At 38.6% G+C, this 26,057-nt stretch overlaps 2 protein-coding genes across 16 annotated transcripts in view; both read left to right on the top strand.

Moving 5' to 3' along the window:
• Positions 1 to 2,960, top strand: part of LOC145933027 (rap1 GTPase-activating protein 1) — a 113,908-nt gene extending 110,948 nt beyond the window's left edge. For all 5 annotated transcript variants that reach the window (XM_083032396.1, XM_083032398.1, XM_083032399.1 and 2 more), the window contains 2 exons: positions 136 to 687; positions 803 to 2,960. In XM_083032396.1, coding sequence (XP_082888522.1) covers positions 136 to 687; positions 803 to 964 — 714 coding nt within the window. In that variant the 3' untranslated portion in view covers positions 965 to 2,960. The remainder of the gene's footprint in view (positions 1 to 135; positions 688 to 802) is intronic.
• A 3,857-nt stretch (positions 2,961 to 6,817) lies between these two features.
• On the top strand, positions 6,818 to 25,960 carry Dlg5 (MAGUK family member discs large 5). 11 transcript variants are annotated; one of them, XM_083032389.1, is made up of 13 exons: positions 7,973 to 8,149; positions 9,037 to 9,054; positions 9,434 to 9,584; positions 9,738 to 10,152; positions 10,597 to 11,052; positions 11,757 to 12,821; positions 13,116 to 13,743; positions 13,897 to 15,210; positions 15,483 to 16,428; positions 16,562 to 16,815; positions 16,938 to 17,167; positions 17,335 to 17,554; positions 18,154 to 25,960. In XM_083032389.1, the coding sequence occupies exons 1-13, from the start codon at positions 8,107 to 8,109 to the stop codon at positions 18,258 to 18,260; spliced, it is 5,847 nt and encodes a 1,948-aa protein (XP_082888515.1). In that variant the 5' UTR covers positions 7,973 to 8,106; the 3' UTR covers positions 18,261 to 25,960. The 11 variants fall into 11 exon arrangements, with proteins under 11 accessions (XP_082888519.1, XP_082888515.1, XP_082888514.1 ...); XM_083032388.1 differs by having other exon boundaries at positions 13,894 to 15,210; XM_083032387.1 differs by adding an exon at positions 8,232 to 8,442 and having other exon boundaries at positions 8,017 to 8,149; positions 13,116 to 15,210.
• The last annotated feature ends 97 nt before the right edge of the window (positions 25,961 to 26,057 follow it).

Raw genomic sequence — 26,057 nt, 5'->3', positions numbered from 1 at the left:
TTGTAGAATGATTATATGACAGATGTAGAAAATATAAAATATATCATCTATAATTATAAATTTAACTATAAATTATGAATAAAACTATAAATAAGAAGCTGAAACAGATTAAAAACTAGACTTTTGTGCGTTTAGGTGAGCGGCAACAGCAAGCGCTCGGTGGAACCGTCCAGTCCTCTTGGCTCGCCGGATCTAACTCTGAGGAGAGATTCGGAACGCGGCAGTCTTGGCAGCCAGGACAGCAGTTCGTCCAATACTGACAATCAGGACAGCAGTCTAGCAACGTTGCAGCAAGACGAATACGATCGCAGGGAATTGCAACAGTCTGCAAGCGTTGTCTGTCCCGATAGTGACGCCACTGTCATCGACAAGAGTCCGGCACAGACATCGGCGACAACGGTGCAGCGACTAACGCACGAGAATCTGCGTACACAGGAGAAAACGGCGACGACGGAAGTGACACAACGAGTGATCTCGGAGAGCGATGATAGTTCGCTCAACAGCGAACTCGAGCTCGATCAGGCTGTATATCCCGACAGCGACACGGGCCTCGAATCCATGAGTTCCGCAGAGACTCACGATACCGCTAGATGTACAAGTAAAGACGGAGTCGTGGAGAACGATACCCTGAGGATGGAGGTTACTAGGCTCAAGTGTGACAAGCTAGATTTACTGCGACAGAATGTGGTGAGTAAAAAAAATAGATCAAATTAATGACTAATAATTATTATAAATTGTAGAGACCTGCGAAAAGAAAGTACGACGAAAGAAAAAATTTTAATATATATATAATTTATCACAGACATGCCAACGTGAACTGAAACGTCGTCGAGAGAAGGAACTCCAATTGGAGTCTGATTTAGCGGCGGCGTCCAAAGAAATTCTGCGGCTACGAGCGATGCTGAAGGAGTGCTCTACCAGCATTCCGCTAGACAACAATAACCAGCAAACTTCCACCGTGTAGAGAGCTTGCGGACGCGTATGAAGGTGCGATTGCGAGTCAGTATTACGAAATGGAAAGGCCCTTGCTATCGAATACTGCGTATGTCACATATTCGAGGAATTATCTTCGATGCGCGAAATCAATTTGTCTTTATTAGAAATCTGTCGCAACATCCAGCTATTTCACACACACATGCATGCTATTTCCTTTTACATTACTTTCGCGCATAGCCCTGATATCGAGATTATTCAAACGACATACGGAATGCCAATAATCTAAAGGACATTGAACGAAAAATGTCTCTCCGACGCTTGACAAGTCTCGATACTTAAACACCATGTACCTTCCATTCATCAGGAATTGTTCGTCACTTCCAAAGGTCTACCGTTAGTGCTTTATAGGAGCATGTAGAGTTTGCTTTACCGTAATTGATTAATCGTTTAAATTAAGTTTTCTTTCTCGTAAGTATAAATCGGTACAAGTTCTATAAGTCATATACAAAGTAGTAGGATTAGTGAAAATCTTGCAAAAAGTTGTGTATAGTGACCGAAGCGTCCTCGGGACACTTGCAGTATAAATTCAAGATTGTTAGAGCTATTATTTGACTTACATAAGACACATACGTGTAATATTTATCTATTAATTTATTAGTAGATTTAAGTTGACCACTCGTAGTCAATACACTTACATGGACATAAAAAAAAGAAACAGTAGAAATATCTGAAATATTAATTGTTTTAGAGACGCAGATTCAATATTCTTAACATTTAGAAAATACAAAAATTACCAGGAGTCATCGAGAGAGACGTTATATCTGTATATCGATTACGTGTTAGAAAACTAACGATATGTATGTAACTCTCACTTTTTCTTCCGAGTGCGCAGATTATCGAAGACAATTGCGAAAAATTTCTCTCAAACTTTGATAATGCGAGCTTACATGATCGGGCGATCTTTCATCGTCGCGATTGTAGAAAAAATAGATATGTATCGCTAGTTAGTTAACAGTATTTGTCACGGTAGACTTACCCGACACATTTATCCGTTTACTAATTTCCTTTAGTATTTAGATATCAGAGAATAGTTTTATAGAGAATACCTCTCTCTACGAGGTTCAATCGTCCTCAAAACGCTATCCCCGCATGCTTAAATTTAGCAACAATGGGGTTTCTAACCATTTTTAAACAATTGCGCACAGCACCAAATCATTTAAGTATATGCATCACACATTTTCACAAGGTATAGACATTTTTGTTTTTCTTCGCACACACGCAAGCAAAAGGCGCGTCCTCCTTCACCGCTTAAGTTAAGTATTTTGTATTTGCTCTTGGTTGACAAACGTCGATTTTTCTGTTACTTCTTACGACTAGTATTAATACGATTCTTACCATTATTATTATTATTATTATTATTAATAGCACTTTTATTAACTTTGATTATGTTGTGTACTTTGTATGATCTTTGTAAATAATCGTTGATATAGGCAAACATTCAAAGGCGCTAAGCAGACCGGCACAAAGAGGAGGAACAACGACGTTCACTCACATATAATACCAAAGTTTAATGTAGTAAAAAAATTCATAATTTTCTTTTTATTTTCTTCCTCCTTCTTTTCCCACTTTCCATAATTGTTGCTGGATTGGAAAATTAAGTGCAAGTTTGTTTTGTCTAATGTGCTTTTATATTTGAAAGAAAGTAGAAATATCATTTTTACCTAAATACTTTGACAAAATACCACGTTTATATATCACTGCCTATACGCCTCGACATTTCTCTTTCGAGAATACACATCTATTTTACTGTTTACAAAACGTGATTACACCAATGACACCAGTACTGAAAAACGCGACTTCTGATATACTGCCGCTATAGCATCGATCATTCATGGCAAAAAAAAATGGTTTTTGTTACGTAAAAATATATGAAACCTTTGTCCATTGAAATGAGAAAAAAGTCACAAGAAAAAGGCGAGATATATTCTTTTCAATAATTTTACGATCTTTATTAAAAAAAGGCAAATCAATATGTATGTACCTGTGTAATAATTGCAGATGCTAAAGCGCAGTACTTCAGAGATGAATTTAAAACTAAAACCAGCATTCCAATTGAAGTTGTTGCAATGTTAAGGAGGAAATTGGATAGAAATTATACTTTCCAGATTAATATTTTATACCTTTTTGTTGTACATTCATTAATCGAAATACCGATTGACTATCGTAGTATGGATAAGTTAAAAAAGCACTTAATAGTGATTTTTATGACACCCTATATATTATTGTTTAAAGATTCTCAAAAATTTGTAGATGTTTTTCAGTTTTTTTACGACGTACATTATTTTGGAAAAGAAAATCTCTGTATATTTTTCAAAGTATGCTAAATTAAAAATGTACAAAATTGAAAAGTGTTAATCTATAAAATAATATGCGCGATCTGTTTCGATCGATTGTTGATGTTACTATTCGATTGCGATATACTTGAAGATAATATCCGAAAGAGATAAGTGAGAGATAAGCCAAAGAACCCTGGAAAATCGACGTATCGATCAAGTCTACAAACGAATACGCACTTCATATCTTATCCTTGTCCAGTTGGTCGTCCTTTCCACAAAAGAAAAAAAAATCAATTAAATCTTAAAATTAGAAGATATTTAGAAACTTTTAAACTCTACAAATTAAAAATTTTGCATTCATCACCTTAGAACAGATTTTTTTTGTGGTCAGATTAAGTGGCTCTGTTTACTCTTCTTCACAAAAAAAATAAATAAAATTAAAACTGCTTTGGATAATGAACGCAAAATTTTCAACTTGCAGGATTCAAAATCTTCTAATCCTAATCTTAAGATATTCGTTTTTTTATTTTTCACGATAGGATGACCAACTGGACAAGGATCTTTATATCTGCACAGTATCAAAAGAATGTGATTATCGTTGTGGACATTATTATTATATAGAGTGTATGATTTGAATATTTTCGGAAATGCGTTCAAACTAACTGTTAGATATCTAAAGAAATTTACGAGTTGTGAGGAATTTCGAGAAGGACTTCCTTACTTTGAATGTACATAACATCGAGAATTGCGTTTAATTATAGAGCTCGTCCAACATCTCGAGAGACTTAAGGCTCCTGGCTCCTTGCCGACCATGTCGAAATCGTGACGTCAGAGGCGAGAAAACACACGCTAAAATTTCTTAGATGCCATTTCGAAATAAAAAAATATTTCGATGAAACAGCACTTCAGATGGCTTTAGCACACTCTTAAAAAACCCCGAAAACTATCCTTTCCCCTTTATAATAAATCAACAGCTGTAAAATGTAATATTATGAAGCCCAGTCCGTCTGGTCTTTGCACATGCGCAGTCATTCCGCATGTCAAAGTCTGATATCTCGATCATTTTACAGATGTTGATTGATTATAAAGGGAAAAGAATAGTTTTCGGGGTTTTTTAAGAGTGTGCTAAAGCCATCTGAAGTGCTGTTTAATCGAAATATCTTTTCATTAAAAAATGGCATCTAAGAATTTTCAGTGTGTGCTTTCTCGCCTCTGACGTCACAATCCAATATGGCCGCGGTGAGCACCCAGGAGCCTTAAGTTACACCACTCTGTAGTGTGATTTTTATGCTGGCCTTGCAAAGAGTCAAAGAAAGATTATCTATATTATACAAAGAAAGAGATATTCATAATAATATTATATATATTATTAGAGGCGAAAAGAAAAGAGAAGACGAGGAGAGAGGGAGATAGAAAATACTATTGCTGCAGATATATAAATATATTTTGTATCTAACATTATAATCATTCATCTGTCTCTACATAATTACTCTCCGATAAGAAGAATGTATATTTCCTACGACACTGACACAAATACTTCGAGTACTTCAATCTCTACCGAACTGTCTTAGAAAATATATTTACCGTATACAATGATAAAGAAGATATGTCCATGCTCTCGAACACGTGAAGCGTGTCTTCCTTCGCGGTCACGCGTCTAAAAAAAACTCTACAATTCTTATATATATTTACTGTGTATCACGACCTGCATTAAAAAAAAAAAAAATGTACGTATACGCATTCATGGGGAACGTTAGCGTAACTCTTTCAATAGTCGTTGTTGCACCGGAAAATGCATCCACTTAGAATCAGGACTCTACGTTTCCTAGCTCTACAAGAAACTTGGACCAAACGTGAAAACTGTTTCAGGAAATTGTTTGAAAGTCTATCGAGATCGATCGTTATACAAACTTTTTTCTAAAACTTATTGCCAAACAATTGGCGCAAAAGAAGGCGATTATGCGTCGTATGATCACGTTTTACGAAATAAAAGAGCGTGCGATACAGTTTCTGTTTTCCTAAAACCGTACAATGCGAAGAAAAAAACACTTTTGATGAATTTATGACAAAATTGTGGATTTACGCGATTGCGCCAATTGGTTTTTTTTTTTTTACGTAACATCCGGCGATCAATCATTTTATGGCGAACAGTAACTCTCTTCGAAGCACAATTATATAGGGAAACATGCACCGAGTAAATGTCAATGAGTAAAAATTAGAACAGTTTAATGCTATCCTGCGAGAAATATTTCAAACTGAATGTGATTAAACTCCAATTCTGAAAATATATTACGTGAAAAAAAGCTGTAATGAACTCTGACTATTGGAGTAGTGTCTATATGTATATATATATAAGCTTACATCTTATATATAAAAAAAAAGAAAATAAAGAATCACAAAGTAATAGATGAGACAAACTGATTGTTCGTTTTTCGATATGTTTAATCTTGACTTTTTTGTTGAGGATTATTTTATATAAATTTTCCGTTATTAAAATGTATTTATTAAATATTTAAGGCGTTTTAAAGCGAAATTTTAATACTGAACTATATTATTAAGAAAGAAAATTAATTCTTCAATATGTGTGTGAGATGAGAAAGAAAAACAATTTTCATTTTCTAGTTTTCTTGTCAAATTTCTTTTTGAATAATTATAGGTCATTCACACAAGACAGAAATTTATTTATAAATCTTTGTACACTATATATCCTGACACATTTTATATGTGTATATTTTATTTCTTCAATATTTTTGTACTATACGACACGTAAAATCATATTTTAGCTTGAATTTTGTTGCAAATTATAAACCGCTTAATGAGCGAAATTTATAAAATCTCATATATTCTCAAAAACAGTATATCGATATCCGATAACCGCGCGTTATTAATTAAGCGAAAATTGTAGATATCACGAGAAAATGGGGAAAAAGTATTAGCCAAAGTAATTTATTAATACACGCATCTGGTATGTAGCGTAGCAAAAAATATCTTGCGTACATGTATATTTACATGACGAAAATATGTTTTCCTTCTACTGTTATAATATTTTTATTTTATCCTTTTTTATGTCTACGAAACTTTGATTACATTTCGATATTCATTATATATACGTACTTGTTTGCATCGCCGCCATTTTTATTTCGGCCTGCGGAATTTTTACGAGAGTGCGAATATGTAATAAAATATTAATATATATTTTTACAAAGTATATATGTACCTCAAGTTCCGTAAACGACGTACAGAGACTCTTCTAATCTGTATTTCCTTCACTGTTCTGAATCTCAGCTGTTTTGTCCGTAAATTGAAAGTCCCCTCTTGCTCACTGCCCGCCGCACACGCGTTTGACATAAATGGCCACGTGACCATGCGCAGAGAGCGAAAGCGAATGAAGGAAGAGAGCGCGACGACATTCTTCGATTGCGCATGCGCCATTAGAACGAAGTGAACTCGAAAGGACGCTATTCTAGAATATTTACGGCGCGAGGGGAAGAGGAGAAGGAACTCGGTTTCCATAATTTCAAGATAGAGGGATCCGAGCGTAGAGACCGCTTCTCGATAGCGGTTCCTCGGTGACCGATCGCAGTCGGCGCTCGCCGTGCGCGGAGTTTACATTGTTGAGTTTGTGTTACCGACAACGCGGGTGGAGAGAGAGAGAAAGAGAGCGTGTCGGAAGGCACGCGCGCACACACAGAGAAACAGAGAGAGACATATACGAGGCAGGCGAGGACCAAAATGGCTAATTGTCAGACAACTGGATCCTCCTGTTCGCGCGGCAGGTGAGCGATCGCGACTCTCCGATCGCGTAGCTACGGGCTGGGTATACGTCATCGTCGTCATCGTCGTGCTCGGGAGAGCTCTCGCGAGTCGAGGGTGAATAATTCGTGAGACGTCATCATCATCATCATCATCGACGAACATATATCGGATCGAGGGATCGATACACCAGCACGCTGATGATGATCGTACTTTGGAGCTCGTTCTAGCAGCGTCCCGATGACGGGGACCTTCCTCGTCGAGTAGTTTCCCGAAAATACGAGAATCGGGAAGCAGTGGAAGGTAGATGGATGGCGGACGACTCAACGAGAAATCGGTGCGGAGGATGACGACGAGTTTGGATACATCGATACGCGCTTAGATCAATCTATTACGTCCATTCGAAAAACATACGTCCTCCTTTCCCCTCCCATCGTCGGTGTACGTGTATGTGTGTCGCGCTCGGTCAGTAGCGGGTCGGGTGTATATGTATGTGCGCGCGCGCGAGAGAGAGACACCAGCTCTCTCTCTTTCTCTCTCTCTCCTCCGACCCCCTGGTATATACTCTTGCTAAGCGCGCACTCGCTCGCGCGGGAGAAGTGATGCGTAAGAAAATCCCTTGGATGATACGCCGCGCGACACGTGTGTTGGGATGTAGACGACGGCGACAACGGGAGGAGGTATGTATATAATATATTTCAATATATAATATATATGTATATATATATATATATATATATATATATATATATATACGTGTTGCGCGTCAGGTGCATACTCTTTCCCTCCCCCCTCCCAGTCCTCTCTTCCACCTCTCCACAGACACACACATGCTTGTGTGTCACGTATATAGTGGCCATAATGTCATCCCGAAGGCTGCTTCTTAGTAATTTACAAAGGGTTCGCTCTTCCGTGAAGTACGATAGTGTACACTTTTCCAGGCGATACCTGCCCCGCTTCGTACTTGGTCGCTGGCGTACGAGGACGAGCGCCCGTATTGGTAGATGGTAATCGCACAACTCGCACTCTCTCAAACCTCCCCTCTCACTCCGCGGCGCGCCGAGATCCACCGCGGAGAACCATGGCTTCTGGTGCATCCTCCTTGGACAGTGCTGGAAGTAGTGGTGAGTAGTTGAGACAATTTTTATTTTCGACTCTCCTCTTTCTTTCTTCTTCTGCTCCTCCTTTTTTTTTTCTTCTTTGTAGAGAGAGAAAAAAAACGGCCATCGCGCGCTGGCTCGATAATGTCTTTGCGTCGCGTTACAACCAACGTCAGCGCGTCATTGTATTTTTAATTACGACGTCAGGACGACACGTTATCGTTCTCGTTACCGCCACCGCCGTCGTCGCCGCCGCAGAAATATTTTTATCGGAAAGTTAAACCTGGCGAGAGAAGCTCTCGAGGACTCTGCTTCATGTACGCGTTCTTATTTTGAAATATCGGCATATCCGTTTCAAAGAGAGAGGGATTCAAGAAAGAAAAAATTGTAGAATTTTCTATTCTACGTAATTACAATTCCAATTTTTATTTTTAATGTAATTAAGATTCTTAATATATCACTTTGCTGCTCAAATCTCTCTCTGTTTGGTGTTGCGGAACAAATTTGCACGTATATAGATGCATCAAGGAAAGAATTATTGTTGTTAAATGTTGGATGCGATGGAATTAAAGATGGAACAGATATAATGTCAATATAACTTGGAATATTGTTGATAATCTTTTTTTGGCTAAAGGAAAATAATGAGTCATTTTGTACTTAGATGCGTGACCTAGAGTTTCTTTCCTGGTGAAAGCTAGCGAGACCTCTGATTATGTTGTTCCATCTAGTGTAACAAGCAATTCAGACTTTTAAATTTCATTGTGAAATTTTAACGCATTCTATTCGGATATTATTTGTACTTTTACTTGTTTTACTTCTGCTTTTTTTCTGTTTGCGCTTCTCTTCTTCCTTTATACATGATTGGTATGTATGTCTTGAAGTAATACAGGTGTTTATAATTAATTTTCCAGATGGTGCACTTAACATGGGTAAGAATTATTTTTAAACAAGAGTTATAAAAATACATGTGCATATATAGACACATCTCTATGTACATCACCTTTTTTTTTCTTTTTTAATATACTCTCTATGTGACATCCTTTTGTAGCATCATTATTATGCACATTGCTGAAGAATAATTAAATTAGATTAAATCAATGTACAAAACATATCTTTGTTCCCAATTTTTCTCTTTATATACATATATGTATTTTTTTTAAATTTATTTTTTATTTGTCAAATTTATTATTTATTACACGAAACCAAATGTATGTCATTTTCCATGCACACATTTTATATTGGGTTGCATCAATTATGTTTTCGACAACGCATTTGCCATTGGAATTGTCACGTGTGGCATAAAACCAGAGGGGGATAGCGGAAGTTATGGCAGTGTCGGAAGCCCGGTCGGTGGTCCCGAGTGTCGTAGTGCCGAATTTGACGGTTTGCAGGCTCAGTGCGATCAAGCGATGCATCAGCTTCAACTACTTAGGCATAAGCACTCCGATACCATAAGACGGTTTGTTTTGATTTTATTTCTTTTTTCGCCTCGCTCTTCGTCCCTCCATCCTTAATTCTCCTTATTTTTTCACTTTAGCATGTATATTTTTTCAGTTATATATTCACACCGTTCACACATCTTTCTCACATACGCTTGAAACTTCGCTTTTAGGATGTATATTTTGATTCAACTTCAACATTTTACGAAAAACCAAAAAACATGTACAAAACACAGGTGTGAGCATACTATGAAGGAATTGGAGTATTATCGCGGGCAACATATAGCAGTCATGAATCAACTAGAAGCGACATCCCAAGAAAGCTCCGCGTTACGGGCGAAATATAGTGATCTCGCAAATGACAAGCAACGATTGGACCGGGAGGTGCAGACCCTACAGAAGGAACTGTCGGAATTGCAGCGCATACAGAACCAAGATGTTCTCGTCTCCGATGCTTCGGGCAACGATGCTTTGAATCAGCATTATCTATCTGCGTTACGAAAATACGAAGCTGTTAAGGACGAATACGATTCCCTCAGGAAACGATACGACGATTTGATTGCGTCGCATTCCTCTGCCGTTAATAAGGCAAGTATATTCAATAGCAAGCTATATAGCTAGTAAAAGCCAGACACAGATATTAGGTGCAACAAAATTATTTAAAAATTTTTTTACATTTATTTTGAACGTTCCTTCTTTTGAAAGCCCATCTTCAGCATATCAATTGTTGACTTATTAGGGATATAATAAGAGGATACAGCTTTATATACGAGAGTTCTTTTATTATATGCTTTGAATTGATATGCTGAGAATGATCCAAAGGAAGGACTGAAACGTTCCAAATAAGTATAAAAGAATTTTTAAGTAATTTTGTTGCACCTAATATCTGTGTCTGGCTCTTACTATCCCTTTTTATACCTGAATTTGTATTTATCAGAGTCTTTTCGATTTATTATTTCATGTCCGATTATTTCTATCTACGCCGCGTTATCTCTCCCCCCTCTCCCAACACGTTTTACTCTGATATAATAGAAATTTAACGTAACAACACGTGTGTGCGAAATACAGCTAGAGTTGTCACAAGAGGAAGCCAAGAGGCTCAAGAAACAGTACGACAGCGTCTTGGAGGAGCGCAACAGCGCGGTCCGCGAGCGCAACGGTCTGAAGCAACAGTGCACCGCCGCGATTCGTCAGTGGGACATTGCGTTAAGAGAGAGAAACGAGTATCGCGAAGCGCTCGCCAAGGTGCAGCAGCAGCACGAGGAGGCGGTGAAGGAGATCAATCAGGCGATGGTGCTGCGCATGAAGGCCAGCAAGGATATGAAAAGACTTACCGAGGAACGAAACGCCGCTTTGCAAGAATACAGTCTAATTATGGGAGAACGCGACACGGTGCATAAGGAGATCGAGAAGTTGGGCGACGATCTCACGCAAGCGTACACAAAAGTCACGCATCTGGAAACGCAGAATAAGCAGCTCATGGAAGAAGTAATGAAAATATTATTAATTCATCCTCCCGTTCCCCTCTCTCTCATTATTCTCGTATTCTGTATAGATATTTGTAGAGAACCGTAATATCTCTATTTTTGGCTTGTTTTTAAGAATTGTTGGAACGCACATCTAATTAGTAATTAATTTTCATATATGTTTTCTAATTTATCTATTGAATTTCTTTTCGTATGGAGAGGAAAAAGCAGCATGATGTTATAGTAGATCAGTTTTTAATCTCCTTCTAAAAGCACTTAATTTCGAACTTTATCAACACTTTATCAACACTTTATCTTAATGCACTCTTCCGGTATTGTTGAAACGTTTACTTCTTTTCTAAAAATCTTATCGCGAACGATTGGAAGAATACGATAGCGTCTGAAACAATTATTTAATTCTATAATTATCTTTTTGTAGAAACTTTCAGTTTGTCGCGAGTATAAAACTGTCGCTCACATAACTTTTGTGCGATTTCAATCTAGAAATTAATCATTTATATTTAACGCAATATAAACGAAAGTCAAAGAAAAAACAATTCCTTGCATTATTATACATTATAATACAGCTATTTTCTGAAATTAGTGAAGGTCTCATTCTGTGAATCGTCAAAAAAAAATTGAAGATTGTAGGAAATCTGAGATTTACATTATTTATAAAAATATATCCTATTATACGCAATTATATCGACGCCAATTTATTTACAGAAGAAAACGTTATCTTATCAAATCGAGACATTGAAGAGGGAGATCTCGTCCGCCTTGCAAGACAGGGACGATGCTTTGAAGCTGTGCAATGAGTTACAGCAGAAAGTCGGCGATTACACCGGCGATGGTTCCAGCAGAGACTACAAACATCGTTTGGAGTTGAACTCGTTAAGCCGCGAACGCGACAGCGTCAGCAAAGAAGCCGAGAAAGAGTCGAACCCAAGGGATTATGCGACACGAGATAAACAACGCATGGATAATTTGGAGCAAGCCAACCTGGAGTTGGATAAACTCCGGAAAACCGTGGACACGCTACAGGTGGAGCTCGATGAGGCCATTCAGGAGGCCGAAGTATCGAAAAGAAGGAGGGACTGGGCCTTCAGTGAGCGCGACAAGATAGTGCTAGAGCGAGAGGGCATAAGGGGTCTGTGCGACAAATTGCGAAAGGAACGCGATCGCGCCGTTTCCGAACTAGCTAACGCTCTGCGCGATTCCGACGACATCAAAAAGCAACGAAACGAGGCATCGAAGGAGTTGAAGGATCTAAAGGAGAAGATCGAATTCAGCGATCATGCGCTGCGAACCAGCCATTTGGCGCAGATCGACGAGGGCAACGATTGGGAGATGATTCCGATTCACGTGGAGCCCGGTAGAATTTGCTTGGAATCGGATCGCGACGATCTGGGATTGATCCTCGTCGGCGGCCGCGACAGTCCGTACTATCCGAACGACACCGGTGTCTACGTCGCGCAAGTGACGCAGGGTAGCGCCCTCGATGGTAAGCTGCGACTAAACGATTGCATCGTGCGAGTGAACAACGTCGATTGCACGTCCGTGTCGACGCGCGTGATCCTGGAGACTTTACGTTCGTCTACTGTGAATCCGGTAACTCTGATCGTGAAGCGGCGCCGAATGACCAGACGACCGTTGAGAACCACGCAGTTGTCGATCGGTTCAGTGCCGCACGGCATTACTCTGGAACTCGGAATTTATATCTCAAAGATATCGCCTGGCAGTTTGGCCGCCAAGGATGGAAACCTCGCCGTAGGAGATAGAGTATTAAACGTAAGTAACGTAGAAGCAGTTTGTGCTCCAAATCTGTCTTATTTTAATTTGTGTAAATTAATAGATTTATAATCTCACAAAGTATTAATATAAATAATCTTTACTCTTTTCTTTTATTTCTTAGAATAAAAAAAATCAAGTAAAATGATAAAGCTTGAATTTTGATTTATCTTAGTTTAAGAAAGAGAAAGAGATAATCTCCATGTGCGTGATTGAATATTCTATTTATATACATATTTATAATGTCTAAAATGTGACGTTTATTTTACATTAGATTTTAAAATTTATTTTTAGATTAATGGTAAACCGATGGATACCGTTACTACGGTGCACGAAGCGATGGCAATCTTAAACGACGATACCGTGGACGTGTTAACCATCACGACATTGAAGGGTATTTCGATACCGTCTGCCGCCAGTTCGGAAACAGTGACGATAGGCGGCAGTTTCGCGGAGAAGCAAAAGATGGTAAACAGCTGTTCGCAAACCGAGCAAGAGAGAATGATGTTGAAGGCTTCGTCGGACGACTACGAGAGGCGATATCTGTCGACGAATTTCGCCGACCGAAACACCTATAAAGCCGCAAAATCCCTGAGCGGCGAAAAGTCGAGCGGTATTAGCAACGCTTGGGACAACTTCCGGGAGAAGATCGACATAGTACGTGGTCGCAAGCATAGTAAGGAGCGCGACGACAACAACAAGAAGAAGGGCCATCGCAATTCTAGTCCGAATACGTTCGAGCAGGAGCAGGACGCGATAGCGGAACTCGACTCGGTGATCGACAGCTACCACAAGAAGGCGAGCAACACCAACAACAACGGCGTACTGAAGCGCAGCAAGCGACGCGCCACGGAGAAGATCGAGAAGAACGGCGGCACGTGGCCGAAGGCGCGAGGCGTGCCCCTCATACAGAATGGGACCGGTACTATATTGCACCCACGCAAATCGAAAGAGCGTTTCCCCCTCAGTGCATTCTTACCCAAATACGATAATTACAATTACAATCGTATCTCCAATCCCATATCCCTCACCAACTTTTCCAATGTCAATAATCGTCATACCGTTTACAAAGCAGTGGAGACGCCGCTACCGAGCTTCAGCAAGAACGGACAGCAGCTCTTTAATCAGAAGCCGTCGTCGTTCACTCCGGCGGTGCAGTTCAAGGACATCCCGATCGACGGCGGCAGCAAGAAGCCACCGTCGACGGAATTCGAGAGCAGCACCTCGGAGACTGGACGACTCGGTTCCGCGCTGGCGCCGTCCGAGACCAGCATCGACTTCTCGCTCAAGTCCGGCGGCGTCGGTCGCGATCTCGACACGTACTTTGGAAACAAACGACCGCAAAAGTACACGACCGGCGTCGGCGGCGGCAGCAGCAGCGACACGCAAGTGACGACGGACACGCTGCAACACAATCGCGTACACTCGCAGCTCTATTCGTCCGGTATCGGCGGCTCGACCACATCCGCGACGTCGACCACCAGCGGTCCGGCATCGCGTCAACAATTGGCACCCGGTAACTTTCCGTTTCCCTCGCATCAGCCGTACGTCACAACGTCGCACTCCCATCCGCATTCTATGCAGCACCAGAATCACTCCTTACCCTCGCGTTATCCATCGCCGCCGTCGCTGCCGTCCGCGCAGTCCGGCGAATCGATAGGCCTGCCTGACGCACGTACCTACTGTTTCGAGCCCCCGTACAGCCCCGGACCGAGTTCACAGAGCACAGTGACCCCGGTGGCCGCCTTCAGCCACCTGCACACTCCCTCCGTAGATCTGCACTATCACAAGTCGCGCCCATTGCCGCTCGGTATGTCCTGCGACACGCCCACCTACCTACACGGATACGAAGGCGGTACCTTGCCGGGTCGAAAGGAGGACCAGCGTATCCGCATACCGTCCAACACCAGCGTCACGTCCAAGAGCAGTGTCGGCAAGTTGTCCACCGGTAGCATAGAGAGAACGTCGGAGCGAGGCAGTCCAATGCCAACATTCCACGTAGAAGTGTTGAGCCCGGGCACCAACAGTACCAGCGGGACCGAGAGCAGCAGTGGGACCGTGAGAGGAAGCGGTAGCGGTCATAAGCGCGCCAGCATGCCGGATTACTATTACTCGCAGTCGCGTCCGGCACCCGGCGAACTGCGCAGGGTGCACATAGACAAGTCCGTGGAACCGCTGGGCATTCAGATTCAGTGCCTGAAGAGCGGCGGGGTGTTTGTCTCCACCGTGCACGAGCACAGCCTGGCGGCGCAGGTCGGCCTACAGATTGGCGACCAGTTGCTGGAGGTTTGCGGCATCAACATGCGGAGCGCGACCTATCAACTGGCCGCCAACGTTCTACGTCAGTGCGGTAACTCGATTACAATGCTGGTGCAGTATAGTCCGGAGAGTGAGTATTGTCTTTTTTCGCGCCAAAGCATAAATAATACGATCCTCGTCGAAAAAGACGCACTTGAAGAATCTCTAGCATGTTGTACGTTTAACGGCATGATTTGCGCGCGCACTTTCTCTCCTCTTCTTTTTCTCGTTATATTAATACATTTTGGATTCGAATTCCTTGAAGAGGGAATTCGAATTTTTCAGGATATTTGTCTAATTTGGCTTTCGCGTTGATCAGAGTACGTGTCTCATTTATATTTCTCTTGCATTTTTCTTTGCAAGAATACACCGAATTAGAAGCGGGTTCGTCCTCGAGTTCGTCGGAAGCCGCTGACGGAGTCGCGGCCGGAAGTCGCAGCGGCTCCCCGACACCGTGCAACAGCCCGGAAGCACCGCGAAAGATGGAAACCTTGGAGCGCGAGGAACCGGAACGCGACACTACTACTATCACCATCACCACCACTTCTGCCGCCGCCACCGCCACCGCCGTCACTACCGCCGCCCCCGTCATGAGCGCCCTACGCGTCGAGCGGGACATGCGACCGTCCGCCTCCCTGGATGTGAGAAGTACTCAGGACCGACAGCGCGAGATGCGACCTTCCGCTTCCCTGGACATCAACATTCGCAAGCCGGGACTGAGCAGCGCCGCCACGTTGGATCGTTTTAACCGCGCGCAAATGTTGCGGCAAAATGCGATGAGAAGCCCCACGCAGGAAGAGCTGAACCGGAAACCACCGCCGCCGAGTGGCGAGCCTAGATATCTGCTGATCGAGACCAGAAAGTGCTCGAATCTCGGTATATCGCTGGTGGGCGGAAACGGCGTCGGTATCTTCGTGCACTCCGTTCAACCGGGTTGTCTCGCCGAGGAGGCCGGCCTATTTGCCGGCGACAGAATCCTGGAATACAACGGCGTGGATCTGAGACAAGCGACCGCCGAGCAAGCCGCCCTAGAGTTGGCACGACCAGCGGATAAGGTGACGATGGTCGCCCAGTACATGCTCGAGCGATATAACGAAGTGAAGGACAAACCGGGCGATAGTTTCTACGTGAAGGCACTGTTCGATCGAACCGGTGAGGTGGGCGACAGCCTGCAGCTGCGTTTCAACAGGGAAGACATTCTATACGTGGATAATACTATGTTTAACGGCACCCCGGGCCATTGGCGCGCTTGGATAGTCGATCAGACCGGTCGTAGGCAAACTTGCGGGATAATCCCCAGCAAATTTAAGTAAGTTGCATTTTTATAGAATCTGTATTATATTTAACGTTTAAAAAGCAAAGAGAGAATACAATGGATAACAATTTATTTCAATCAAGATTGTAAGAGATGTATAATTTATTATTGTTGTTATTATTAACAGAGTTGAGGAAGAGTTGCTCTTACGGCGCTCTCTGGGCGATTTGGAACAGGATGCCGGCAAACGTAGCAACACGAGCGCGAGGAGAAGCTTCTTCCGTCGGAAAAAGCAACCCCGTTCGGCAGGAAGTACCAGTAGAGACAGCACCAAGGAACTGTCGCATCTCACCGGAGTCAACTTAGGATGGTACAGCGATAGCGGAACGTTGAACGAAGATACTCTCCCGGCGAGTTATCAGCGCGTTGAAAGGCTCGATTGTACGTGCTTACAATCTTATAATTCTTAATTACGACAATAATTTCACGATATTGTTTGCGCAATACATCTTTTAGACACATAGATGATTTGTTACTAATAAGAGATTCATTACTGTTAACAGATCCTACCTTGAGACCTGTGCTGATAATCGGTCCGCTTAGCGAATGTGTGGTAACGAAACTTCTGCAGGACTATCCAGGACAGTTTACTAGATGTCTAGCGGAGGCAATGCATTGTTCGCAGTCGACTTTGGAACAAGGCTTGCGCGAGGCGCTCTACGTGGATTATAGGAAAAAAGGAAGCTATTTTGAATGCACGACTGTACAAGCCGTTAAAGATATATGCGAGAAGGTAAAGTACACCAATATGTCTCATTGTTGAATGGATGATAATATTATAAATGATAATTTCTTTACTGTGTGTATAATATATAATTGTAATATATGTAATGATATAACAAAAAAGGAATTGATAATATTATTATTTAATAATATATAAATGTATATTTATATTTGTAGAATACACATTGTATTTTGGATGTGTCGATGGCTTCCATCGAGAGGCTGCACAGACATCAAATTTATCCTATCGTTTTGTTGATAAAATTCAAGGATAGAACGCAAATTAAAGAGGTAAAAGATTCCAGATATCCGAGCGACAAAATCAGTACAAAGGCCGCGAAGGAGATGTTTGAGCATGCGCTTAAGATAGAAGCAGAGTATAAGCAGTTTATCTCCGGTAAGCAAATCGTATTTCTAGTTTTATTTGTATGTATAAGAAAAATGTACACAGTTTATGTACACCTTGCTGTTATTGCGCAGTATTAGAACAGATTAGTTTAATAAATATGTTTTATGTTTAATTTATTCGCAATATCTTTTTCTTTTTTAAATTTTGATCTTGAATATGAATACTATCAATTCATTGCAGCACAATTTATGAAAATGAAATGTTAATATTACGAGATAGAGAGAGAGATTAATGAAGATTATATATAATTCAATGCAAATGATACAAATTATTATTAATATTATGATTAAGGCCCTGCGCACAATAGAGAAAATATTAGGAATAAGAATTATTTTAAAATAATAAAATCAAAAAGACTCTAATATAAAAATACAAATTCGGATATAAAGGACTAATAAGGGCTAATAAGCTAATAAGAGCCTTTTATACTTGAATTTGTATTTGTATATCAGAGTTTTTCGATTTTATTATGTTAAAATAATTCTTATTCCTAATATTTTCTCTATTGTGCGCAGGGCTTAATATTTATTATAATGTTATAATTAACATATATATTGCGGATGTTTACTCAATTAAAAATATTTCAGCCGTGATTCCGGCAGGCGTGAGCGTGGCGTATATATGCACGCAGGTGAAAGCCGCTGTAGATGATGAGCAAAGCAAAGCGCTGTGGGTTCCTAGAGGGGGTCCCTGACACAAAAGGGGGGGTCCCCACAAGCCGCAGTGGAAGTCAATCTAAATTCCACCAGGGGGCCCTTACGTCGTGCACGTATGCAAAAAGATTGCTATGCAAAATCAATTATTTTTTATGGTCTCTTGATTTTCCGATGGAGGGTGCGACGCAATTCAGAAATCCTCCGCTTAACGAAAAACCGCCACTTTTAATTATCGTGCTAATCGCTCAATTTGGTTGTGATAATACGAGTTTCTACAATCTCCATTTTGCTTTAGCGCATTTAGCTCGTTACATTATCGCAATTTAAAAACAGGTACGTACGCGTGTGTTTCAGTTTTTTGTCGCATTTCTTTAAGTTGCTACTTCAAACACTGAATCGTCATGTCGTGTTTTAGTTATGTGGATTTGTTTTACACTATCCGCATCGCTATGTCAGTATATATATATATAGTTCATCTGTATATGTGTGATTATTGTCAGATCTACACTTAAAGTATATAAATTCATATCGAAGGAGATTATTTTTCCTTCGCGTTCTTTCGGAATTGGCTTTCTTGAGAAATAACCAGTGACATATACAATTGGTGCTTGATTTTTTTTTTTTTTTCTTTGTTTTTAAATACTCGCTCGTCGTTATATACTCATTAGATAAATATACCAAACAATTCAATAGCCAGTTTTCGATCTTTGATCGCGCGATATAATCAAGCAATGCAACGGGAAATGCAGCTAATGGTTCATGAAACCAATAATTCGTACGAGACCATAAGTGGATCGGTATAAAAACACTCGTCGTATTATGGCCCGTTAGATAATTGGTGGATTAACATTGACGAACCGTTTATCGATTAGAAAATAAATTATACAGCCGTTTCACGATGGCTATTGCATATTATTATAATTAACCCCTCAAACCAAAACTGATGTACAAAGAAAAAAGAGAGCACAAGGTTGACGGAAAATTGCTTATATTATGTAAATTGCTATATATATTAGTAATTTACATAAAAGTAGCATATAAGAAAATATATATATTATGTATAAAGAAAAGAAAGTGCTACTTATTTGTAATTGATAATCTATGCAAGTTTATAATATTAATTTTTAGTCCTTATATGCTTTGTATATTGCTTTATATTATTTTTTTAACTTTGTAATAATTGAAAGAGAGAGACATACTTTGTCGCGCGCGTACAGTGTTTATTAATTGAGTGTTTGAGGGGTTAAGAGAATTAATTATTAAATTAAGGAATTGATAAGAGAGTAAAGTGTCAACGTGGAAAGATGGAATTGACGCACGCTCAATACTTTATTCTTTTGCAACTGAAAACTTTAAATACCGATTTGTAATATCTGTAACAGTCAAACGCGAAGTCGATGAAATTACGAGACTAACACTTATATTTAATAACGAGTAATTTCTCATAACAAATACGCACGATTGCTTTCTTATTTATCTTGAGATTGGAATTTTCGCGAATTTATACTACGCTATTCTTAAAAACGAGCTTATATATAAGCGCTTCGTGCGATGCGCGCGGTTATACGAGTTCGATTTATATATATCCTTAAAACAAATGTAGATCGAGAAATACGCGAAAATGTGGATACATGTATCTTTGTACGTTCTTACATAATTATTTGTAAATACGATTTTTCTACAAAGAAGAGAGAAAGATATATATATATATATGATTTAGGGAATATTTTTTAAATTAATGTAATTTTATAATTTACGATTGTTTAGTACGTATGAGTTAACCGTATCTGTACCTGAACTGTTATTTTTTTTTCATAATTTGATAGATGCGTCTGATTACTTTGAGGATAGTAATTAGGACGTAATTTTTTTACGAAATAAGAATATACACGAGAAAGTGTATCCGTAAAAAATCTATATATGCGATACGAAAGAGACGAAACTTTTTCTTCTTTGTTCGAAATCTTTTCGACATTACGAGAAATCAGCTTCTCTCATTGCGAATCATCATCTTCTATAATGCAATTAGAAGCAGTTCAGTACTTGTGATAATACGATATAATAATCATGTACGTGAACGAGGATCTAGAGAGATATACATATATATATATATCTGTCACAGATCGTATAACGAATAGTAGGAAGAAAGAAGTGCTGAGAAACGCGAAAAGCGAGCTTGTTGGTTTTCACGCGAGGACATTTTGTTTTCCAACGAGACAATATCTAGACATATAAGTTAGAAGCGAGACCAAAAACTAAAAGGAATACTAACGCTAACTCGTAAGGATTGTGATTAAATTTACTGGTATTGCATTATAATAGCGTGTGTGGCGCATTTAATACAGAGAAGCAATAGATATATACTTTTTGATATATTCAGGGAGAGTTAAATGCCCTGTGCAATCGATGTTTTTTATTTTCTTCAAATGTTTCGCGCGCGCGTTTAAGACACGCCTGTGTATTTAAATGTGTATAGGGACCAAGATATTGGTTGGTGTCTGATGAAAAAAAAATAGGAAAAAAGCAATCACACTGTACCGCGAATACATAAACTCTCAGACCTGGTGAACGTAAAAAAATTTATATACCAACGAACGATTTCTAAGGAAATACATATATTTCTGGAAGAAGGAGCATGTTTTTCTTTTCATTTACGAGTTTGAGAATAAAGTGACATATATCGTATGTAAAATTGTCTCTTTTAACCGGGAGATTGAATTGCTCTCTTTTCGAATAATGTTTATCGTATGGCAAAATTTTGAGTGTGTAAAGCTCGATAAATAATCGGAAACACTCGCTCGATGTGGATCAAAACAGGAGAACGAGGAGAACAAGATAAAAAAAAAATGAGAAAAGAGAAACTTAGCGCTGTTATGATTAATCTCTCTCAATCACACAGCACTGTGATACACGTAGCATATTACTCCTTCGATGACATATCAACTTAACAATCCTTTTACATATATAAATATATATTATATACCTATACGCGATACAAAACATACATATTTTGGGCAATACTTATACATATAGATATATATGTTATACGCAAATGTGTATAACGATGCACTTTCAATATTTTTCATCGTAAGCACGTGGTTTTTCGAAGCAAAAAAAAATATATTAATTAAATATATGCGAATATATAACAGTGATATCGATATCAGCGACTTTGGGGGAGAAGTCAAATCCAGCACGAATATGTCACATTAGGTAGGCTGCACTTGGCTCGGAATTGATCGGTTGTGATTAGCTTAATCGAATCGAGAGCCAATGCAGCAATCATTGAATTAGTCTTTCTTCGCAGTAAGAATTGCAAAAAATTGTTCCATGTGTATTATCTCGTAGAGTTCGATTTATTCCTCGCCCTCGTTCACGCCGAGAGCAAGAAATCGCAAAGATCGCGTTATTCGCTATTTCGTAATATTACTGTTGATGCGGCTTCGCGATCCTCGCACAGATCACGACTGATCTTCCTTAGTATTCTTACGACTTGCCACCTGCCACTCGAATCAATCGATATACGATAAATAATAATCAGTGCTGTCTATCTGCCGTTCGTCCTAACAACGTCACTATCTCCTCGCCGTACTGTCTATCTGCCCTGTCCACTTTATATTGACTTTATATCTTCTACACATATTACCGTAAAAACGGGCAAAATGATACACGCAACTTTCTTTTTTTCTCTGCCTTCACGTCTTGGGATACGTGAAGAACGTAAAAGATCGCAGAAAGAGAATTGTTCAAGTGTCTTAACGATGTTCGTTATATATTGTAATGCTGCAAGGAATTTATGATGTAAAGATATTGATTAGTGATCGAAAATACGATATACACGATATGTATATCCGAATTATTAATTTTTCTTTCTTTATAATCTGAAATTTATTGTACATTTTTCACATAATATATAACGAACATATATATCGTCGTAATTAATATTATTAAATGTACACGTGTACATAGATACATATACATATATGTATATATACGTATATATGTATAATTTATTAAGAGTGTAAATGCGTATATACACAAATACTTACTAAATTATATTAATCATTAAATCCGACAGAAACGGAGTATTTTTGTTTACACTGAAATGTCATTGTTGCAATCAAAAGAACGAGACATTTTTCGATTAGTAATTTTTGGAATTTAGCAAATTAGGGAGACGTAAAGAAATGTCGCTGTTTTTATACGAAAGTGATGTATTATTTTGCCAGTTGACGGATTCTTACTAAGTGAAAATACTTGTTCGTAGTTTGAAGTGTGATATTAATTAATGCATAATCCGAAAGTTGACACACATATTATTATAAGCATGAAATACTAATCATCGCAATGAAACTGTTCGCTGTTTACAGTAGGATCCGGATAACTTTGACAGTAAGAGCGAAAATTTTTGAGGAAAGAATATTTATATCCCTACCACGTACGAGATTGCTCAATTTGCACTTGCGATTACGCTCAAGCATGCGAGATTAAGTTCACCATCATGTGTTCTGCCCATTTTGATAGTGATGATGAAGGCGGCATGATATTAGGTGTTGGTGGAAATACGTGGAAGGATCGATTAGGAATACCAAAGTTACCCGGATTACACTGTACGTGAAAAATTTCGCGACTACAATATTAACTCAATTATTAAGCGGATATGCAGGGTGCGTTCACTTCTGTCGATATAAAAGATAGTTGTTCCTTGCATCAGGAATAAATCGCGAATCGAGATACTACTCGCTTAATGAAGAGGGGACATGTGTATGTTGCAATTACCTAGGTATATCATTACTTTTGCAGGCGAAAGTAACGAGAGATGAGACGCTTTTCTAATTACGCGCGAAGAAACGCGAACAAATTTGAAGTAGAAGTTCACTAGAGACAGTAAAATGTGATGGTTTTTTTTTTATACGCGAAAAGCAATATATAACATAACTGGAAATTTTTTCAACATTTTTCTGAGGCATAATCATCTTCTTAAGCAACAAACATCTGACGAGACTCTTAAATTCTTATGTTAGTATAGCCTAGTAACTCAGAATCCCAATATATGTATTTCTATCTTCATCCTTTTTTTTTTACAAGCAGAAGAAAGCCGAGAATTTAACTTTTTTTGTGCGTATCCGTTAAATGTCGTCGCAAGTTATAGAGAGAGGGAAAAAAGTACGGTCGATTAACTCCGGACGTGTACTTTTTGCAAAAATGTTCCGCTCCAATTAACTTGTACGATGGGGAGAAGCCACGGGGGGGTTCGTGCTACGTAAAGCATCATCACGTTATTGGTAATTAATAATTAAGTGCTCGGTAGTTTCGAGAAACGCTGATAACAATAAGAGTGAAACCGCTGCCGTGAGGGATCTCGGATAACGAGATGTCACATGTTTTTGCCGACCTTATTATTGAATAGATGAAAGCATATATAATAAAATTTCGAACAACTGCTCACACACATATATATACATATATATCGTCGAAGTTGTCGACGAATTATCATCGTTCCTGCTAATGTTTATAAATTATTATCCAATGTTCTCGACGCGTGTTTCACAGATATATGATAGCATAGTTGATAGCAACAACGTATATATCCACACAGTTATGAGATTTTATAATATTATAAATAATCGACATATATACGCGAGTTACTATTCATTAGAATTTGACATTATTATAATAATGATATGAAAAGTTTCACTTTTTCTGGTAAATGTTATATTAAAAAAAAATTGCGCATTTTTCTGGAAGCAGGATATAAATTAGCATATAAATTATATAATTATAATAACAAGAATAATATATCAAGTATATGAGCATTTGCATAATTCGTTTATACATGTATAAGAACGTTAAGAGGGTTTTGCTCTTTAATAATAAGTGATCTATTTAGACAATGAACCATATCTTTCCAAAAAGAAAATGCCAATTATAAATTTTTGTTAATGCATAAGTTTTTTAATTATAACATTTTTTAATTATATAATTTTGATAAATTTATATCACGTATAAAAATGTGCACTATAATTGAAAAATGCTTTTTCCATTTGCATTGAAGAGTTTTTCAAATCAATTTTTTTTATTCAATTAATTCATATATTTTTATGGTTGAGGGTAAAATTAAAATTAATGTATAACATTATTGGAAAAGATTGAATTAGTAAAGATGTGTACACATTATACGTCATGTCGTAGTGTAACATTTTTATATAGATCTCAAAATGGAGCAATACGTACTGATCGGGTCGGATAGTTAAAATTTTTAGAGTAAGAAAACACTTGACATGTTACGTATAGTGTGCAATACGCTTTAATCTTTTTTTAGAAAACGTTTTATTGCGCGTCTCTTTGGCTTTTCGAAGAGAAATCTGAGCAGAACGATTATTCATTTTGCGATCATTTATCAAAGCGATTTTTTTATATCTGCGAAAGTGATGTATGTAACATAGCTTCTCGAGAAATTTTTCACCGTTCTAATTCTATTGAATAAATAAAGAAGTAAAGACGTCAAATAATAGGCAGCTCGATAAGATACGTAAGCAATTTATAGAACTCGTAAAAAAAAGTGCAATGCTCGATTGACGCATCAGAGATTTGTGATTGTGCCAAGAAATAGAGATATTTTTTATACAAATTGGTTATATAGTCTTCCGCAGGATAGCTTCGTAGCTATTGACGGAACGCGAAATTAGTGTGTAGACAATCTGACTATAAAAAGTAAAACTATTTCGCGCGCTGGTGCGTACAGCGAAGAAATTAGACGTACTCGAGATAATCGAATCGGGATATTTCAAGTCCCGATTAAGTGTTACTGCACGTCGAAAATGAAACGTCTTTCTTCGTCGTTAGAATTATAGAATCGCGTCTTCCCCTCTTCTTTTCTGTCATACTTCTAATTTAAAAAAAAAAAGAAGAACTGTTTTCCTCATGCGTGAAAATTAAAGCTCAGACGCTAAAATTGTTATATTAAATCTATTTATGAATTTAATTTTTACATATACAATGTAACTAATTTATGTAAATTTAATTGAATCTTAGTTTGTTACAATTTATATTTACGTTTAATTTCTTTAAAGGAGAGTCAGACGAGTAACTTTCGGCATAAATTCAAAAGTAGAGGCTTGAATCGCTTCCTTTTTACATTAATGTAATAATTAATTAATACGGATATTCTCCATTAAACTCTGTAATGCGAGAAGGGCGTTGACGAGTGAGATATACTTTTCGAAGACGTTTTATTTTCTTCTTCCTGCAATAGTTTTGATACCAAATGTTTTTAGCTGGTATTTATAAATATACACACCTACAGCTCTTACTATCTATATAACACGTTATTACACGAGAATACACATACGTAAAAAAAAACGCGTATATTCTATGCATAAATATTACAGAGTGTCGCGTACAGACTGAATACGAAATATCCTGTATATGTACTATATATAACATGTACATATAATATATATATTACGATGGGATACGAATAATATGACGTTTGTAATACCATGTAATGAATGGAATACCGTGTAACGACAAGATATACACATATATTATATATAATCGGTATTATTGTGTCTTGTATTCACCGCGCCACCCGCTAATGCCCGAAACAGACAAAAAAAAGTATTAACGTTTTCAGGATCGTTACTGTTTGTGAACCTTCTTCTTTGTAAGACACGCAACGTTGTCGGAGATGATATGTAAAGGAAATAAGAAAAATAAAATCAGATATATAACGAAACCAGGGCGCACGCTATTTTATTTCAGGATAATCCACACACCAATGCGCGAACTTAATTTTAAGTTTAATGAGAATATATTAAACAATTATTAATCAT

This window comes from Prenolepis imparis, unplaced genomic scaffold (genome assembly GCF_030444845.1).
Source record: "Prenolepis imparis isolate NDT839.2.m4 unplaced genomic scaffold, iyPreImpa1.0 SCAF_2, whole genome shotgun sequence".
NCBI classification, from domain to species: Eukaryota; Metazoa; Arthropoda; class Insecta; order Hymenoptera; family Formicidae; genus Prenolepis; species Prenolepis imparis.
Note: the sequence above shows the minus strand (reverse complement) of the source record. Positions and strands in the feature narration are given on the sequence as shown.

What these genes read in the sequence shown, in the direction of transcription:
- Dlg5 (XM_083032384.1), top strand. Translation starts at nt 8,107, where the DNA reads ATGGCTTCTGGTGCATCCTCCTTGGACAGTGCTGGAAGTAGTG. An exon ending in GGTGCAGTATAGTCCGGAGA is followed by an intron (nt 15,211 to 15,482) that starts GTGAGTATTGTC and finishes TTTCTTTGCAAG; the next exon opens with AATACACCGAATTAGAAGCG. An exon ending in GCGCGTTGAAAGGCTCGATT is followed by an intron (nt 16,816 to 16,937) that starts GTACGTGCTTAC and finishes TACTGTTAACAG; the next exon opens with ATCCTACCTTGAGACCTGTG.